The sequence below is a fragment of the Hyaena hyaena genome, unplaced genomic scaffold, assembly GCF_003009895.1.
Source record: "Hyaena hyaena isolate Hyena2069 unplaced genomic scaffold, ASM300989v1 scaffold_183, whole genome shotgun sequence".
Classification (NCBI taxonomy): Eukaryota; Metazoa; Chordata; class Mammalia; order Carnivora; family Hyaenidae; genus Hyaena; species Hyaena hyaena.
In genome coordinates, this window is record NW_024080815.1 from 2,551,134 (window position 1) to 2,570,889 (window position 19,756).

Below are 19,756 nucleotides of genomic sequence, written 5' to 3' on the forward strand. Positions count from 1 at the left end.
CCCCCCAGAGCTTGAACAGGAGGACAAACTTCCCCTGTGGCATATTCCTCAGGTTTGGTTTCCATGGGAAGGAATGTGAAATGCCACAGGGTTCAGTCTATAAAGGGCGAAGGAGATGTAATACATTCCCGTTTGGAAATGAAACCATCTCCACATGACTGAAGAAAGGCTTTTGGTCCTTAAATCTGAAAGAAGAAACCTAGACATACAATATGTAACTCTGGTCACCTTGAGTGAGTAAGAATAGGACACTGCATTCATTCCCTACATATACTAAAGGCCAGTGGGCCTCCTGGGTCCAATTCCCACCACTCCACCTGGCCAAATAAGCAAAAACTTGGTGACGATCAGGACCAAGTTTAACTGATGCAAGTGGTTCAAACCAACTTGGCCTTGACTTCACAGTTTGACATCAGCTCAGCCTCCACATGGACCTTTCTGCCTACACATTTTAACAGTGCACATTCTAAAACCATACACTTCACTGCTCTGCTCATGCTGGCCTCTTACCACTGACCAGAGTAACACTGTGGCAAGGGCAAAGTTACCCCGACGTGTGTCAGCCAGTGTCCTCAGAGAAAAAAGGAACTGCAAGTCTTTACAGATGTTTCCCTAGAGATCGTTACCTATAAGACCAGCACCCCCACTGGCACCTTTAGTTCCCTTAACACGCTAACTGCTCACCTCTAACCAACCGGCACTCCGTTCTTCTTCCAAGATTCAATTCAAACAGCCTTTCTTTTACAAAAAAAAGTCTCTTACAACCCTCCCCCGAATTCCAGATTACGTATGGTCCCCGGAGAGAAACACCGTAAGTGACCATATCTATCCCACTATAAGGTGACTTTTGGTTTATGTTATACTTCATTGCTTCTAAAACATAAATTCTTTGAAGGCAGAGTCTATGACTTTTTCCTCTGTATCCCCAAGCACTCAGCACACTATCTCATGGAATTCTTAATGGACATTGAAATGACTGTTGAATGAATGAATGAAATGACAGACACCGGTAGAAATACAAGGGGTGGGACAGGATTAAGAGTCCTAGTCTGTGAATCCAAATGTGGGGACAGGGGAACCTCCAGCTTGAGGAACAAGTTTAGAACAAGTAAACTCAATACTGCTTTGCCAGGTGCGCCATAAGCTAAAGGAGAGTACGGGACAAGCAGCGTAGGAGAAGCCCCACACAGAGCAAGTCACCACTGCCCCCTGAGAGGAAAAGGTCAAAAAGCCCCATTTCCACATGGCCAGGATCAGGCTGCTCATAACAGTTTTAGCCAGTTTGGTAAGTGTAGGAAAGTGATACAATTCACTTAGAAGGACGCCATCCAGAAAATTTCCTAATATCCTAATATCCATGGAGAAATGATCATTTAGAAGGATGCCATCCAGGAAATGTCCTAATATCCTAATATCCATGGAGAAACGAGATTTCAAAATAGGTTTTCTTCTCTGAGGGACAAACATGTGACAGGACAAAATGACAGGGTTAAATTAAGATGTGTGCTAAGGTTTCTTCTACCTCTGAGATTCCAAGAAGCTGGAGGGAAGACATTTTGGCACAATGACCACTCTCACCTTTCATTAAAAGAACGCGCTAAGGGAGGGGTGCTTGGGTGGTTCAGTTGGTTAAGTGTCCGACTGACTCTTGGTTTTGGCTTAGGTCATGATCTCACAGTTCGGTTCAGAAGTTCAAGCCCTGCATCTGGCTCCATGCGGATAGTGCTGAACCTGTTTGAGCTTCTCTCTCCCTCCCCCTCCCCCACTCACATCCTCTCTCTCAAAATAAATAAATAAACCTTTAAAAAAAAAATGCACTACGGAAAAAATTCATACCCTTCATCAGCAATTTTAAGTTTATCTTCGTCTGAAGAATCATCACTTGATGATATTATGGCTTTGGATTTTATTTTTCCCTTCATTGATGGAGGCAGACGCTCTGGCTTGGGCTAAAGAAAGAAGATCAGACATAATAGATTAATCAATATTCCTAGGTTGCATTTTGTTAGGACATCGTGTTAAACTAAGTTTGTGGTATGATGATAATAAACAGCAACGAGTACACTTCAAAAAGAAGCATTTGTGCTTGAAGACACTGCAGGGAAAGAATACATTTTTGTGTAGAGCAATCTTTTATGCCTATAGCGGGAATGAAAACCACAGTATTATATACACTTACAGCCTTCTTCTTCTCCACTTTTGGTGGACGGCGCTTTTTCGGTTTTGGGCCATTTTCTGTTTCCTCATCATCAGATCCTTCTTCTCCCTTTGGAGGTCTTAAATAGTGAACATCAAGAGAAAGTCTGTCAAGATTCACTCATGCCTAGAAAATCTAAGACTACTTTGTCATCAAAATATTATTCATTCTGAATGCTATTCTCTACTGGGCTATCCTCAACCATAGTGCACACTCGTCAAGGGCAGAGGTCACAGTTCAAGGGTAGAGGCCATAATTTACAACTGCTGCACACAGCTCAGGAGTCTGCAAGAACCACGTATTTATGCGATGTCCACCAAATAATTTAGTCCCTGTTGAGTCCTCTTATTCATCTAAGATAAGCCTGAATCTTGTACTTAGTGGAGGGATAGAGGATGGAAGAAAAGACCCAGGCTCCAAATCTCACATCTTTCCCCTCTTCTTCTTTCCTTGCCAGCTACTCATTCCAGGCCTGCTGACGTCCTATCATAGCTTCCATTTAATAGGTTTGTGTCAGAATGAATTCGTTAGGTTCTTCCCCAAGTAGAGTTAGCCAACAGGGGGGAAGAACAGGTCTTGCTAAGATAGCCAACTGGAGGTTCTTAGACAGGGAAGCACCATAGGCAAGGAACGGGACAGCTCAGGGGCACCTCCAGTGAGAGACGGGCGGGCACCACTTATCTTAATGGCACAGAGAAGATTAAAAAGCCCTTCTCTCAGGGGCGCCTGGGTGGCTCAGTTGGTTGAGAGCCTGACTTCTGATTTTGGCTCAGATCATGATCCTGTGGTTTGTGAGTTTCAGCCCCAAGTTGGGATCTGCATAGACAGCACAGAGCCTGCTTGGGATTCTCTCTCTCTCTCAGCCCTTTCCCTGCTTGCACGTGCATGCATATGCACACTCTCTCTCAAAATAAACTTAAAAGACAAAATAAAAGACCCTTCTTTCACATTAATTCACATATTACACATCTAGCAAAACTTGAGGTTGGCATCATTATGACATTTTACACAAAGGAAACGGAGGCTCAGTGACTTTTCTAAGTTTGCACATGGATTGTTAGTGTGGGCACACCAGGTTTTCTCATCCTAAACTGCACACATTTTCCAATAAATAAACATTACAATTTTGAAGACATAAGGCAGTGAGGACTAACTTGCAGCTCTCACGGAAAAGCTGTGGAGATGTGTGGTGGTTCTAGGTACCTGGGGATCCGGTAGTGGGGTCGATCTTAGGATTATTAGGATTCTAGTAGGAAGTCAGGGGAAAAGAAGGCTTCACTGTCTAGACAGATCAAATTATGACCAGGTTTCATGAATTCTAACACAAGAAAGATTTAGAAGGTGAAAGGTCTTTTGCCACCTTTATGAGGCTATTCACAACACATTGATAATACCTTCTCCTCTTTTTCTTCTTTCTTTCACCACCCTCCTCATCTTCTCCTTCTTGTTCACTACCACTGCCCTTTCTCCTCTTCTTCTTTTTGGATATAGGCAGGTCATCGTCAGTATCGTCATTGACAAATTCATCAAACTCTCCTCCCTTTTTAGAACGCTGAAACCCAAACAAGACTACAATCAGTTCTCTCTTGGCTGGTGGAGTAAGGCCAGATCCTATCAGTCATTTGACAAATGAAGGATCTTTTACCAAGCTGCATGGGAGAGGTGTTTGGTGGGGCCCATATTTTGAAGACTTCTAATTAGGTTGAATGGCTCAAGTGGCTTTAGGTCACCACAAGGTCCAACGTCCTGAGCTAATGCTGGAATGCATTTCCAAATAATACTGTGTAAAGCACAGTTTTGGAAGACTGCCTCTCAGCAAAGGAGGAAGTCAAAGCTAAGGACTAAGCGCTGAGTAAACAGAACCAGTTATATTTGCTTCTGAAAGTCAAACGAAAGGGATGGTGCCATCAGCACGAGCAGAAGTCACATCTTACCCGCCCACCACCACCTCCTCTTTTCTTTTCTTTTGTTGCTTCGGTCTCTCCAGTAAACATAAGAATATTTTTGGTCTTCTCAACATACTGGGCCCGTTGTTCCAAAAGTTTCTTTTGCTCTTCTTTTTCTCTGAGACGCTTCTCTTCCTATGAGGAAAAAAGAGTAGGAAAAAACTACATCAGAATGTTGAAAAAATATCATGACTACCAGCAGGACTTCTTTAACATGCAAGGTGTATGTATGTGTGCACCCCATGCTTGAGTTCTAGTATAACTGAAAACAAACAAATACCTGTTCTTTAAGAAGTTTTTGCCTTAACAGCTCCTTTTCTTGCTCTTGTTTGGCCCGTAACTCCCTTTCTTCTTCATCTTGTTTACGTGCCCGGGCCACATGGTACTGGGCCTGGCTCAGTAAGTCAGAGCACTGCCTACAATATTCCAGATTCAGAGAAACATGAATGCAGCTAGTACATTTTTTGTTCAAAAACCCAGAGGATCTGTTTTCCTTACACAAGCTAGAGGGCCAGATCATTAGCAAATATCTGTGGGATATTTTAATTAGCAAAATTAACTTAGTTTCTCATAAGTCAATACTGTCAACTATAGTAACTTTCCAAATTGTAAGTGTCCTCTCTAATCACAAAGATTTTCAACATAATCTTCACATGTGAATCCAAGAGTCAGAATAGATAGAAAGTATTTTCCCCACACAGTTTAAGTATTTGTACCACACTGATTTTGTCATATTCCCTGAAAAGACCCTTGGAAAAAAGCCTTGGTCCAGGCTGGAGAGTCTCAAAGACAAGTGGGAAACACTGACCACTGGACGGCCACCCAGCAAACATTGCTATCACTGCCTCACCCAAAGTCACCGTCCATAACCAGTAACATTACCTGGCTTCTGTAGCAGCAAGGGCCAAATCAAATCTCATTTTATCTCCCACTTTACTCAAGTAGCTGAAGTATCTAAACGGAATGAGAAAATAAAATTTCACTGAAAAAAAAATTCTAATGAAATAAGCCCTTTAGATTTTTATTTTATTACTTTTTAAATGTTTGTTTATTTATTTTGAGAGAGGGGAAGAGAGATGGAACGCTCGAACAGGGGAGAGACAGAGAGAAAAAAAACCCAAGTAGGCTCTGCATTCCCAGCGAAGAGCCTGAACTAGGACTCAGTCCCACACACCAAAGGCTCATAACCTGAGCCAAGATCGAGTTAAGATTGTCAACCGACTGAGCCACCTAGGTGCTCTGGCTGTTTAGATTTTTAATCTGCTCTACAAAAATAGTCTGAGAAAAGGCTTACATATTGACTGACTTACATGAATCTATTTGATACATGAAAGGCTATCTGAATAAGAAAATTATATATGAAACTCACTTAAAAAAAGACTCTCATCAATGTAACACTTAAAATGTTTAATAAAAAACAAGTTCATGAAGATAAGTAGTCATATTTAATATCAGTAAGTTCACAAATTATCAAAAATAAGTTCAGGCGGCAAATATTTAACTAAACACTGTATTTATCAAATACATCAGCATGGAGGTTAGGAGGTATAGGCCATAAAGGCGCTTGGTCTACCTGGCGAGGCAAAAAAAAAATGCTTTTATAAGAATTTAAATAAGATTAGACAAAACCTGAAGAAATATCAAGTTTTGATTTTACTACACACTGAATTACAAATAAATCCTGTAAAAGTACATAAGTTTTGAGCTCCGCTGCAGAAACCTGTCCGATATTTAAGAGGACAGGCCTTAATCTTAGCTCAATGAAAATTAATTATTCCATGAAAAGACACAGCAGTTTTAAGTAGTAAAACCAACATAAGAGGAGTCTAAGAATTTCAAGTGTGTAATATGCTGGGTCATATTACTGTCAGATTAATGAAAATTTAGGGCAAGCTTGCAAAGCTAGCCAGCCAGTTCTAGGGGACACTACGCCATCCAAATCTGGCAGGATCCTGGTCATAGTTTGGCGCCACCTGGTGGCAGTCACCTGCTATGGCTTAAAAATCACTGGAATGCTTCTGGTAGAGATCTATTCTTCAGGGAAGTGATTTTCAGTACCATTTGAGACCAACGAATTTAAAGAAACAAAGTATTTCAAAAGCTGTTTCTACAAAATCTTTACCTATGTGCAAGCTCCAGTTCTTTCACAGCATTAAGTACTTCCTTCAGATTACTCTTTTCATCTTTCAGAACAGAGGTAGCTAGTCTCTGCAGGACCAAGGCCACATTAAACATAAGTACTGTATCACTGGGCGCCACGTGTCTAGCCTATAGATAAAAAACAAAGCAAATATTTCATATACTCTAATGAAGAGAAAAAAGAATTTTATTCACATAGAATGTTAAGTACACAAACATGCATAAAATAGAATAAAAGTATATAATGCAGCATGGAATTAAGTGAAAATAATGAGTTCTCCTTTTCACCTTTAGCAAAGTCTGTTTGCATTCCTGTAACTTGCCACACTTGAAGAGGGCCCGGGCCAAATACAGTACAACTTCAGTGTTCTGGTGCTTATAGAACTTTCTGAGGCAGTTTTCATACTATAATAAAATAAAAAGTTAGTTGAAATACAAGGATTAAATGACATTGTCATTGTGTAAGAAGATTTCAAGCGATTTTAAAGCCATTACCCTCTGAATGGTTAATTTCAAAGATTAATGTGAGAATGATTTTTGACATTGACCAGGATACATTCTCACAACACAAAAGTCTGACTAAAAAAACAAACAAACAACAACTAGGTACTCAAAATAGTTATTCCATTTGAAACTTGGACTGATACTGAAAGGATAAATAGATTGGATGGCTTTTTTCATATCTCTGGCAATAAAATCTATTGACAAGCTTATTGACAGATTATTAAAAGTTACACACCTGGTTCCTTTGGGCTATAGGCTCTACCACCTTTCTTTAGGATTGGTGGAATCTACTGGCAATGAGCAGGAGAAGTCTCACAGTTCTGGTTGGTAGTTTCTTGGTAAAACCAATATATGGCAATACCAGCGTCAATTTTGCCATGAGCGCTTTTTGACCATAGATCGTATCTTGTCATAAGTAAGATCTTTTTCATGGAAGGTGGTTAGAGAGCTTCCCCCTGAATATCCCTAGTAATTAACTTGGATTTTTAAAAGGCAACATTATCATTCTGCAGATCAGAAAGGCCCATCTCCAAAAACACAACCTCTGAGACTACTGTATGCAGTCTGGGTTCTACAAATCCTTGTGAGTGCCTTTCAAATATTCTGAATTTGATAATAATACCCACCCTTCTTGGAAAAAAGTTAAGCACTTCCAGGAGCCTGGCCTGCTCTTATCTTCTACCTCTGGTAAGACCCTTATTTTTTCTGACCATAAAATTTCCCACAGATCCTAAGGACTTTTTTATATTTTAATATGCCACAGATGCTAAATACTTAAGATTTTATTTTTAAGTAACCTTCACATCCAACATGGGGCTTAAACTCATGAACCCAAGATCAAGGGTCATATGCTTTATTAACTGAGCTAGCCAGGTGCCCCTCGATGCTAAATATGACTCTAAGTTCAAGCGCTCCACAAATATGAAAGGCCTAACAAAATTCTATAGTGATAAAAACTGATCTCCATGGAATTTTTTTTTTTAAATGTCATTTACCTTTTCTGAAACTCAGTTTTCCCATCTGAGAATGAAGAATGTAAAACGAGCAAACAAATATTAACTCCTTCTATATCCTGGGTACTTATTGATATACTAGCACGTTAGTGCCAAGTATGGTATCCAGTACTTTTCATAATGGATCTTCACAGAATTCTGTGAATTTAAGATATACAATCTCCATTTCATAAATGGGGAAACAGGCTCAGAGAGAACGTCCTCTGCCCAAGGCATGCAATTAGGGGTGGAACCAGGACTCCTATCTCTGTCTGGACACCAAAGACTGGCCTTAACATTATATGATGGTAGGCCTGTGAACAGACCCAGTATCATAAGAAATAGCTGCAGCTCCATGACAGGGCCAGAATGGTTAAGAAAACATCTGCTCAATAATGAACACAGTAGGGGCGCTTGGGTGGCTCAGTCAGTTGAGTGGCTGACTAGATTTCAGCTCAGGTCATGATCTCACGGTTCATGAGTTTGAGCCCCATGTGGGGGGAGGGCAGTGTGGAGACTGCTTGGGATTCTCCCTCTCTCTCCCCCGCCCCAGCTTGTTCTCTAAGTAAATAAACTTAAAAAACAATGAACACAATATAAAAATATCTTGAATGATAAGATATTACCATCTGAACGGCACTGATATATTGTTTCTGTTCCACATAGATGTGTGCTAGGTTCAACCACACATCACTGATATCTGCTGTTGCTTCTCTTACTTGGGCAAATACATCACGAGCTTCACGAAAATATCCTTTGTGGGCCAAAACAGCTCCTAAAATTATAAAAGGGTTAACATTTAAGAATTTTCCAATTGTAGGGGCACCTGTGTAGTTCAGTCGGCTAAGTATCCAACTTCGGCTCAGGTCATGATCTCATGGTTCTGGGTTTGAGCCCCACGTTGGGCTCTGAGCTGATAGCTCAGAGCCTGGAGCCTTCTTTGGATTCTGTGTCCCCCCCTCTCTCTGTTCCTCTCTCATTTGCACTCTGTCGCTCTCTCAAAAATAACTAAATATTTAAAAAAAATTTTTTTAATTAACAAAAAGGAATTTTCTTTTCTTTTTTTTTTAATGTTTTATTTATTTCTAGGAGAGAGAGAGAGAGACAGCGTGAGCAGGGGAGGGTCAGAGAGAGAGGGAGTCACAGACTGAAACAGGCTCCAGGCTCTGAGCTGGCAGTCAGCACAGAGCCCGATGCGGGGCTCGAACCCACAAACCGCGAGATCATGACCTAAGCGAAAGTCGGACGCTTAACCGACTAAGCCACCCAGGCGCCCCAAAAAAAGGAATTTTCTAATTGTAGCCAGATAAACAACTAAAAGCCCTATTTTAATACAACTATGTTTATGACATTTAGAGAGAAATTATGATCTACAAATGTTCCTCTGAAAGCATTCATTTCACAAATCACTACAGATGCCCATGTCTTATAATCACCTATGCCATTAGCAGCATACAGATTCTTTGCATCATTTCTGAGCACTTGTTTGTAGATGGCCAGGGCACGATCTTGATGACGCTTTTCCTATAAAAAGAAACAAACATTATAAAACAAAATTCAAATGGGAATCAAGTGTCAGTTTTGTTGTTGTTTTTTTTTTTTTTAAAAATATGGAACGCTTCACGAATTTGCGTGTCATCCTTGCGCAGGGGCCACGCTAATCTTCTCTGTATCGTTCCAATTTTAGTATATGTGCTGCCGAAGCGAGCACGTCAGTTTTGTTTTAAAGACACAAAATGAAAAAAAAAAAATAAAGAGACAAAAAGAAATTACCTTTTCTCGATCTCGGGTGGGCTGATGCAAAGTTTGGAGCCAGACATTGCCAAGGGCCAGCATAGAGTAAGTGTCGCTCTGTGTAGATGGTTGTTTTAATATCCTCTCAAATTTCTTCTGTCCTGGACCCCATTCTTGTTTTGCTAAATGAAGATTGCCAATCAAAGACCAAGCATCTGGATGGTCCTGAAACACACAAAGAAAAAGAAACAAAATCTGTAATTTGGAGTCAGAGATATTAATCATCTTTCCACAACAGCTGATTACTGAAGAGGTTTACAAGGCACATTTACAAATTGAGAGTAGGGTTGGATTAATGAATTGTAAAATCACTTTAGTGTGTATTTATCAGCATAAGAAATGCAACAGAATGGAATATAGAAAGGTTACCAGTGTACTGCACATGGCAACAGGACATAAGGATTTGCAAAACCTTCATTTTAGCTGTTGTCTACACACATGTGTATACTCAACTATGATGTAAAATCTATTTCTGTGGCTCACAATCAAAAAGTTTACATAACTTGTAGAAGTTATGTCAGTATCTTTAACAAAAAAGTAAAATAGGGTGATGTCAAGATATTAGAATATGATAGCCATTAAAAAGAAAATCTAGAGAGAAAAAGGTGAAATAATTGTTTTTCAAACCTAAGAATTTATACCACCAACCTGATTAATCTGAAGAGCTTCCTTAAACCAATCTGAAGCCTCATAAAAATTTCCTTTATCTCTAGCCATGGCTCCTAGGCGCAGATAGCCTAAAAATACACATTCAAAAGTTTTTGTTTAAAATATTAGCTATAAGAGATTGTAATTTTATTTATTTTATTAAATTTTTTTTAATGTCTTTTTTATTTTGAAAGAGAGAGAGTGAGCGGAGGAGGGTCAGAGAGAGAGGGATACACAGAATCTGAAGCAGGCTCCAGGCTCTGAGCTAGCTGTCAGCACAGAGCCCGATGCAGGGCTCGAACCCACAGCCCTGAACTGTGAGATCATGACCTGAGCCAAAGTTGGACGCTTACCCGACTGAGGCACCCAGGCACCCCTAGATATCATAATTTTAAAATCATGCTTTTGAAACGATTGATTTTTGTTAATACATTCGTACAATGAACAGAAAAATCCCAGTGAAAAAAACTGAGCAACAATAAAACTAATAATCTAACAAGTTAAAGAGTAATTCTGTTGCCATCAAGTCTCACTGTTTGAAACCTCAGACTTATTTCTTCTACTCTATTCCAGTGCTCACATCCTGGTCCAAGCCCTTATCTCTAGCAAAGTTATTTAAAAACTCAGAGCTGTTTTGTTTCCCATTTCTCTCTGATGCACAGCACTGTCACTTTTTCTTAGAAAGCTGCTTGTCATAAGGCAAAATAGTGAAAGCATAGACGACTAGGAATTGATTCCTAGTTAGAAAACCTGGGCTCTAATTCTTGGCTTCCACTTAAAGAACAGTAAAAAGGTGCTGCACAAATGTAAGTTGTTATTTTCTCCAGAAAATGTCGCTCTTCTCAAGAAACTAATAATGGCCTATCAAACCAATTCAAATTCAGCCTGGCATTGAACTAAAATCTTATTTATTTTAAATAACTTTTGTATCTATAAGAGCATGACAGGGGCCAAGTTAATAGCTCCTGATTTAACAAGAGTCAAAATATCACAGTTCTATGTTCTTTTATGGGAAATACGTATTGCCAATTATTTTTAATTAAAAGCTTTCTGAATTTGGCACCTGGGTGGCTCAGTCGTTTTGAGCGTCTGACTTTGGCTCAGATCATGATCTCACGGTTCACGAGTTCAAGCCCTACATCAGGCTCTGTGCTGACAGCTCTGAGCCTGGAGCCTTCTTCAGACTCTGTGTGTCTCTCTCTCTCTCTGCCCCTCCCCCACTCACACTCTGTCTCTGTCCCTCTCAAAAGTAAATAAACGTTAAAAAAAAAACAGAAAACGTTTCATATTTTACAATGTCTAGGATGTAAAGACTCAAAGTAGGACATTTTAGTAATAATTACTTTGAAGTAAAACAGTGCTCTTTCTCACTATTATAAACACTGCAAAAATGTGAATATGAAACCAGAGCAGGAGCATCAGAAAAGTACATCCATCACCAAATATGCCAAGGAATTATTCAAAGTCTAATAAAGGTAGCTGACCCACTCATTCTTATTTTTTATTTTTTTTTACAAATAATTTATTGTCAAATTAGTTTCCACATAACACTCAGTGCTCATCCCCACAAGTGTCCTCCTCCATGTGGCCCACTCATTTTTAGTCGTTTCTTTTAGTTTCTAGAATAAATTTAAGGGAATCTGCATCTTTTTTATTTTTTTAAGGCCACAAATTTGTCTTGAAGAAAAGGGGACATTATGACCTTCATATTTTTTTTTTTACTGTTGGTTCTAAGAAAGAGTTTTTTTAAGGCTAAATTTTTGCTGCTGTCCTGGGAATTTTAATTCATGAAAAAAAGTTTACAATTCTTACAGTCAACATAATTTGGATGTTCCCGTAAGATGTTTTTATATAGTTTTTCTGCTTCATGGAATTCACACATTGCCTCATACAGCCTGGCTAAATTGTATGATGTTGTAACAGAAATGGCATTATAATAATGTTCATCATGCTCAGCTTCTGCCTTTGCACGATCCAACGATGCCAAAAAATATTTCTATGATAAAGAAAAGAAAATTACATTGTTAAAAAAGGTGTGCATTCAACCTGACAGTATGTAAGAAGTGAATATTTCTGTTTTCCTACCTTTGCCTCCCCTAGATTTCCAAGTCTAAAATGGAGGGCACCCACATTATTCAGAATCTCTGGCGGGACATCGGCCTGCACTTTCTCCTGAAGGATCCGTGTAGCCGTTCCATAGGCTGAAAGGGCACCCTGTATTTTCATGGTGAAGAGAATATGGTGTAGGTGAAAATGAAAGGGAGAAACACTACACCACACTTTCAAAAAACACATCAGGTACAAGACAAAAAAGCGCTGCTAAAATACCTGTATATCAGTCTGTTCTAAGATTTGCGCCAATTCAATCCAAGCTTCAACGTCATCAGGATACTGTTCCGTGACCTTTTTCAAATGGCCCTGGGAGAAAAGAGATTATTAAGCTAAAGCAGGCTTAATTAAGCAACTACAGGCTGCCAAAGTAAAAAGTGGTAGCCACTCTACCTTGTTTAATACGTCAACTGTTTGTTATTTCAACGGGAACAAGCTCGGCTAACAAAACCGCTTCCATCATATCTCTACTAGCAATAACAGGAATGAGGAATGACAGTCTAGTGATGGCAGAGAATAGCTAAGATCTTTTCAAAATGTACCTTAGCAATATCTCGTTTTTCTTGATCTTCTGAGGCAGCATATAGAGAGCCAAGAATTTTCATAGTTTCATAATTATTAGGATAAGCTTTCAAAACTTTTTCAAAGCACTGAGATGCATTTTCTTTGTCACCTCGATATATATACATTTGTCCCAAACCAAAAAATGGCAGCACAAAAGAGGATGAGGCAAACTGTGTGGCTTGGTAGTAGTACTGGAAAGCTTGGTCATAATCTTCCTAAAAAACGAAAATAAAACAAGACCAACAGTATGTACAAAAGTTTCTCTGTCTTCTTTTTAATGTACAAAAGTTTTTAAAAGACTTGAAAAACTATAAAACAAAAGAATTAGCTATTTGGAGAAGGTTTGAAATGACCTTACCTGAACGTGGAATGATCTAGCCAGCTGATAGCAACTTTCTGCTTGCATAGCCTCCACTTCTGTATTATGGAATGCATGGAGAGCCAGGTGCTGGACTTTACTATAATCCTGAACAAGGAGACCCAGAAACCAAATGACTAAATTCAAACAACTCGAAGAGTCTCAGTCATAAGGCTTCCTCAACTTTCATTTTTAAAATGTGTTCACTGAGTTAACAATAACAATGCTATACCCAGACCTATAAATCATTTTTCTCATTCCCCTTACTGACAACTTCAGAGAAGATGGGAACTACCATTATTTACCTAGAACTTAACATCTACCTATTACATTTCTTACTTCACTTAATCCTGCCACAATCTTTTGAAGTATCTGCTTTTGTGATATGAAAACCTAAGAGAAGCTAAATCCCTTATTACTAGTAAAGGGAGCAGTTACAATTTATTAAGAACCATTATATACCAAGCACTGTAGTAGATATGATACTTACATCAGTTCTAGGCTCAGTCAAAAATCTTGCAAAGAGTATCATTATCATCAGTTTATTGATGGGAACATGGAGGCTTAAAGAAATAAAGTGTGTTGTCTAAGGTGGAAAAGCTAGAATCTGAATACAATTTTTTTTCTAGCTCCAAAGAAATGTTCTAACACATGAGGGTAACAAACTTAAGTGACTAGAATTGAATTCAGCTCTATTTGAATACATGGGTTACGACTTCATTTGTGTTACCGAGCTAATCTCCCGAAAATCTTGAAGTCAAAGTTTATACATCGGGGATAGGAAACAACTTTCTGGGTTTAATAAGGATATGTTTTATCCATTTGACTCTAAATCTGGTCTGGAGAGAGTCCATTTGGTCAATGGACAGTTTTAATTGTTTTATTTATTAAGAATAATAATGTAATTGTAGTTTTAACAGTAACTGTTTCCCATTAGATAAGTATTTAATATGCACATTACATTTAATCCTAAATGCCACTCCTCAAATCCTATAAAGTAGGTATTACTGTTTTACAAGTAAGGAAATTAAAATTTAGCGAAATTATTTGCCCAAAGCCACATAACTATATAATTGTGATAGCTGAATTTGAACCAGATGATTCCAACTCTACACTTTGACTTATGTTGCACAGCCTTTTAGCTAAATTTATTAAAAAAAATTTTTTTTAAGGTTTACTTATTTTTGAGAGAGAGAGAGACAGAGCATGATCTGAGGAGAGGCAGAGAGAGGGAGACACAGAATCTGAAACAGGCTCCAGGCTCTGAGCTGTCAGCACAAAGCCCGATGCGGGGCCCTAACCCACAGACTGTGAGATCATGGCCTGAGCTGAAGTTGGATGCTTAACCAACTGAGCCACCCAGGTGCCCCTTTAGCTAAATTTATATATTGGTCCCTGGGATGAGGGTAAAGGTCAAATGTTGGGTTTGGAATATACTTTAATTTTTCTAGTTTTGTTACTCCTTGACTCATGACACACCTTTTAGGGAATAAAATGGTTTTACTTTGAAATTCAACATAAAACGTACTGAAGATTACATTCCATTTTAAAGTCCTCATTCACATCTCTTTGATTTCCCCTCATGCCCCAATTTTTGTCCTTAATCCACTCTGCATTCTAGCTGCTTCTCTTTTCAATCAAAAAACCAGTCTGAGTTCTCAATTCTTTCTGGAGGTCTGTGGTAATTGCTCCAGGAGTCACCATGGCTCCTCCCATCTCTCAATCCACTTTAATAGTTAATTACTGAAGTGTCTGGGATATTAGTTAATAATACCTCTCCCTACTTCTGGTTAAATGATTCCTTTATAGGGGAGGCAATGCAGGGTGGTGGGCAGAGAATTGAAATACTACATCTCAACTGTACTATTTGCTAGATGAATGAATTTTGGCAAGTGATGTTACTTTGCTGAGCCTCAATTTTCTTTCTTTCTGTCTTTTTTAATGTTTACTTATTTTTGAGAGACAGAGAGAGCACAAGGGGGGAGGGGCAGAGAGAGAGAAGGGGACACAGATCTGAAGCAGGCTCCAGGCTTTAAGCTGTCTGTACAGAGCCCAACAAGGGGCTCGAACTCAAGAATCATGAGATCATAACCTAAGCAGAAGTCAGATGCTCAACCAAATGAGCCACGTAGGTGCCCCTCAATTTTCTTATTATCTATAGAAAGAGAAATAGAAATATCCTGCCTATCTCCTAGGGCTACTGTCATGACAAATCAAGAAAACGTATGTAAACATGCTCTGTAAGCCTTTAGGACATATATTCAGTGCAAGAAGACCTCAATGCCGATCGCATATCAGGTGTTCAGTAACACTCAAATAGCTTGATTTACATATTTCAAGTACACAATCTAAAAGATTCTACATATTCTGATCATGTTAAAAAGAAAGACTTTATTTTCAGCAATGGAAGGATGACTAGCACCGAAAATTTAATTTTTTTTAATGTTTATTTTTGAGAGAGAGAAAGAGAGAGACAGAGTGTGAGTGGGGGAGGGGCAGAGAAAGAGGAAGACAGAATCTGAAGCAAGCTCCAGGCTCTAAGCTGTCAGCACAAAGCCTGACACCGGGCTCAAACTCACAAACTGCAAGATCATGACTTGAGCAGAAGCTGGACGCTTAACTGATTGAGCCACTCGGGCACCCCAAGAATTGGAAATAGAATAATTTTCATTTGGGTCAAAGATGCTGTCCTAACAGCTGTGAGTAATGATTATTAAATATGTACTCAAATATTTAGGATTATCAGTTCTTTGTTTTTTTCAGTAAGAGCCAAACTTGTGTAACTGTTTTATTTGAAACAGTAACACTTTAAGTACTTATAAGATACATTTCCATCTCCTCCCTAAATAGTTGGTTTTTCGTACTATAATAGAGCATAAAGCTTAAGTAATAATTTATTATGAATGGGGAGTATGCTTCTATAGCCAGAGGAAGTACAGCATTATGGTTAACAGCTGTGTGACCTTAGGTTATTACCTCTGCCTCAATTATTCATCCACAAAATGGGGATAATATCAACTATCTCATAGGAATATTGTGACTATTATGCAAATTCATGGAATGCATTTTTTTAAAAATCTTATTTAAGTAATCTATACACGGGGGGCTCACACTCATGACCCTGAGATCAAGAGTAGCACGTTCTTCTGACTGAGCCGCCAGGTACCCCCATAGAACGCATTTAAAAAAATTTTTTTAATATTTGTTTTTGAGACAGAGAGACAGAGTACAAACAGGAGAGGGGCAGAGTGCGCACGCACGAAAGAGGGATACACAGAATCAGAAACAGGCTCTGAGCTGTCAGCACAGAGTTTGGCATGGGGCTCAAACCCATGAACCATGAGATCATGACCCGAGCCAAAGTCGTATGCTTATCCAACTGAGAGCCTCCAGTGAACACCTTTTTAACAGTACTTGGGGGGCACGTGCATGGCTCAGTTGGCTCAGTGTCTAACTCTTGATTTTGGCGCAGGTCATGATCTCACAGTTAGTGACATTGAGCCCCATGTTGGGTTCTGTGCTGATAGGGCAGACACTACTTGGGATTCATTCTCTCTCTCTCTCTCTCCAAGTAAATAAACATTTAAAAAAGATAACAGTACTTGCATATTAATGGCAATAATAACAGTGATATAGTACCTATTATAAATAAGGATTAATAGTTTTGTGAACTTTTACCTAAATTGCTATTTAACTAGTTTTAGGTTCTTAGTATAATTTAGTACCTGGTTTCCATATGGCACATAACCTTTCATACACTGTATAACAACTCTGCCAATGAAATAGTGGATTTTAGTATTCAAAAAATTTAAAATACCATTGCTTCTACAGAATTAGTAGCAACTTTAAAAATTACATCTTGGGAGCCTGTGTGGCTCAGTCGGTTAAGCGTCCAACTTTGGCTCAGATCATGATCTCATGGTCCGTGGGTTCAAGCCCTGTGTCGGACTCTGTGCTGACTGCCAGCTCAGAGCCTGAAGCCTGTTTCAGATTCTGTGTCTCCCTCTCTCTCTCTGACCCTCCCCTGCTCATGATGTCTCTCTCTCACAGAAATACATTAAAAAAAATTTTTTTTTAAATAATAACAATAAAAATAAAAATTACATCTTGATCAATATGCAAAAACAAACAAAAACTTCAATGACTCCTTGGTTACCTACAGAAGTAGGTCCTAATTCCTTATATCACACAAGTGTCCCACCATCTGGATCCAATACACTGTCTGTCATGAGCCCACCATATGCCACCTTTTACTAAACTAATGAGCATATTTCACAGATCTGTGCCTTTCGCCTTTCAACTAACTAAAGACCTCCTCCTAAAAACTAGTTCAAGAGCTTTTCCTTCTTGGTGGAAACCTCCTTAACCACTTGATTACTTTCTCTTTCGTTTCTCTACTGCAGCAGGGTAGAGACCTTTATTTCTCTATTTACATTTTTTTACATGTCTGCATTTTCTATGAAACTGAACCCCTGAGTACAGAAACTCTATCTTATTCATCTCCACATCCTTATTGCAGGGTTAGGTACAGTATAAATGGTCAATAAATATTAAATGAGTGAATGAATGAACAAACATACCCACCCCCAATTAACTAATACAAACTTTAATTTTAAAAAAACCTCCTGACATTTTCAATTTTTTTCCAAGTTAAAAAAAATAAAGTATCAACTGCAGAACTGAAAAACTAAGCAGGATTTAAGAGCAAACAACTTTAATAAATTGACTTCTCTTACCTTTTTGAAGAAAAAGTGATTTGCCAAGTGGTTCAATACCATGGGGTTGCTAGGATCAATAGTATAGGCTCTGGAAAGAAGCTGGACACCATTTTTGATGGAATCGGCCTAAAAGAAAAAATGATGACAACAGGACCATTACTTAATCAGCAGCTTTTCAAGAGTTTTCTTTATAGTCTGAAAAAATAGGTTATATAAATCTAAGTTCAGACACCAAAATATAGCTCTTATTTTAGTTAACATTCAACAGGGATAAAAAAATTTTCACATAGTGAGTTAAATTGTTAGAACTTCCCTCACAAAAAGCCACCTTTAGTTTTATAGATTCTAGCTGCCTTCTTGGTGTGGCAGATGTTTGTGGATTACCCAACAGCCTGTACACCCTCCTTACTCTTTTAACAGAGGCCAGACTTTGCAGCCTCTGGAGATCTTTTAATTTCAGGAAGGAAAGTTTCCTCTTCCTCTTCTCAAACCTCAGGGGATGAACGATGATTGATCTAAAACAGTCAAGATAATCTATTTCCCTTCTCTGGGGATTGGTCCAGGCACTTCTAAACTAGGGGTGATGTCATCTTTTCATTAGCACAGGGCAGATGTGCTAGCATTTGGTGGGCAGAGGTCAGGGATGCTGCTAAACAGCCTATCAACGTGTAGGATAATTTCCCACAACAGAAAACTATCAAGCCCCATATGTCAATAGTGCTGAAGCTGAGAAACCCTGAGAACCCTGTAGGGACAATTATACACAAGAGAAAGCATGATGGGGATAGAAAGCAGTTTATCCTTTCCCTTTCCTCCTTCCATATAAGGCTGCGGAAATAATGAGATGCCTGGAGATGTAGCAGCTATCTTGCAACTATGAGGTGACAGGCATGAGGAGGAAAATCCACATACTAATGACAGAAAGATGTAAAACTCTGGGTTTAATGATGCTGAGGTGCCAAATCCAAGACCTTAGATAGCTGGTTTAGTGGATGATAAAACCTCTCATGTTTAAGTCACTGCAGTATGCTTTTTGTTACTCGCAATTAAAATCATTCCAAACTCATATACAACCTACAATTCCTCATCTGAAATTCTGAAATCCAGAAACTTCTTAAAAAACAAGTTGTTTTGTAATCTTGGAGCAAGCTCACTTGGTGGCAAAACTTTACCTGAATTGTGAGGTTATCTTATTAGTGTGAAGTCACTCATTGTGACATAGAAATACATGTTTGCATTTGGGGTGATGTCCCAATACCTGTATGTTATACGTTATGCAGTCCAGGAATCACAGTACATTTCTATTACATGCAATCTTTTTATTAATTGTTTATTTAATTTGAGAAAGAAAGGGGGGATGGAAGAAAAGAGAGAGGAGACAGAGAATCTCAAGCAGGCTTCATGCCGTCAGCACAAAGCTCATGCAGGGCTTGAACTCACAAACTGTGAGATCATGACTTGAGCTGAAACCAAGCGTTGGATGCTTAACTGACTGAGCCACCCAGGAATCCCAATAACCTATCATCTGCAATTTTGACCTCTAAAACACTTTGGCCTCAAGAGTTTTAGATAAGGAACAATGAGTCTGACAAATCAGTCAGGAAATAATTTTTTCACTCACATACCTCTTTATTGTTGAGTTCTAGTACAGCCAGTCCAACCAATGCTCCCACGCATTTAGAGTTGAGTTCCAGGGCTCTGCTGAATGCCAGACGAGCTTTCTCCAGTTTGTTAAGTTTCACGAAGCAATGGCCCATTCCTAAACGAACCTCCGCTAAAAAAACAGT

General features: G+C 39.0%; 1 protein-coding gene and 1 non-coding gene across 2 annotated transcripts in view; both read right to left on the reverse strand.

Moving 5' to 3' along the window:
• The window catches only part of CTR9 (CTR9 homolog, Paf1/RNA polymerase II complex component), a 29,493-nt gene that overhangs the window by 1,814 nt on the left and 7,923 nt on the right, over positions 1-19,756 (reverse strand). Inside the window, exons 6-24 of the mRNA XM_039240900.1 lie at positions 19,595-19,743; positions 17,988-18,095; positions 13,252-13,359; positions 12,872-13,108; positions 12,549-12,638; positions 12,306-12,434; positions 12,033-12,216; positions 10,221-10,309; positions 9,552-9,737; positions 9,215-9,302; positions 8,405-8,553; positions 6,571-6,687; positions 6,266-6,411; positions 5,026-5,097; positions 4,424-4,559; positions 4,132-4,278; positions 3,592-3,749; positions 2,180-2,276; positions 1,837-1,949 (exon numbers count right to left, since the gene is read on the reverse strand). Of these exons, the coding sequence (XP_039096831.1) occupies positions 1,837-1,949; positions 2,180-2,276; positions 3,592-3,749; positions 4,132-4,278; positions 4,424-4,559; positions 5,026-5,097; positions 6,266-6,411; positions 6,571-6,687; positions 8,405-8,553; positions 9,215-9,302; positions 9,552-9,737; positions 10,221-10,309; positions 12,033-12,216; positions 12,306-12,434; positions 12,549-12,638; positions 12,872-13,108; positions 13,252-13,359; positions 17,988-18,095; positions 19,595-19,743 (2,503 nt within the window). The remainder of the gene's footprint in view (positions 1-1,836; positions 1,950-2,179; positions 2,277-3,591; positions 3,750-4,131; positions 4,279-4,423; positions 4,560-5,025; positions 5,098-6,265; positions 6,412-6,570; positions 6,688-8,404; positions 8,554-9,214; positions 9,303-9,551; positions 9,738-10,220; positions 10,310-12,032; positions 12,217-12,305; positions 12,435-12,548; positions 12,639-12,871; positions 13,109-13,251; positions 13,360-17,987; positions 18,096-19,594; positions 19,744-19,756) is intronic.
• On the reverse strand, positions 9,383-9,489 carry LOC120237544. Its single transcript, XR_005529980.1, has one exon. It is a non-coding gene; the product is annotated as a U6 spliceosomal RNA (small nuclear RNA).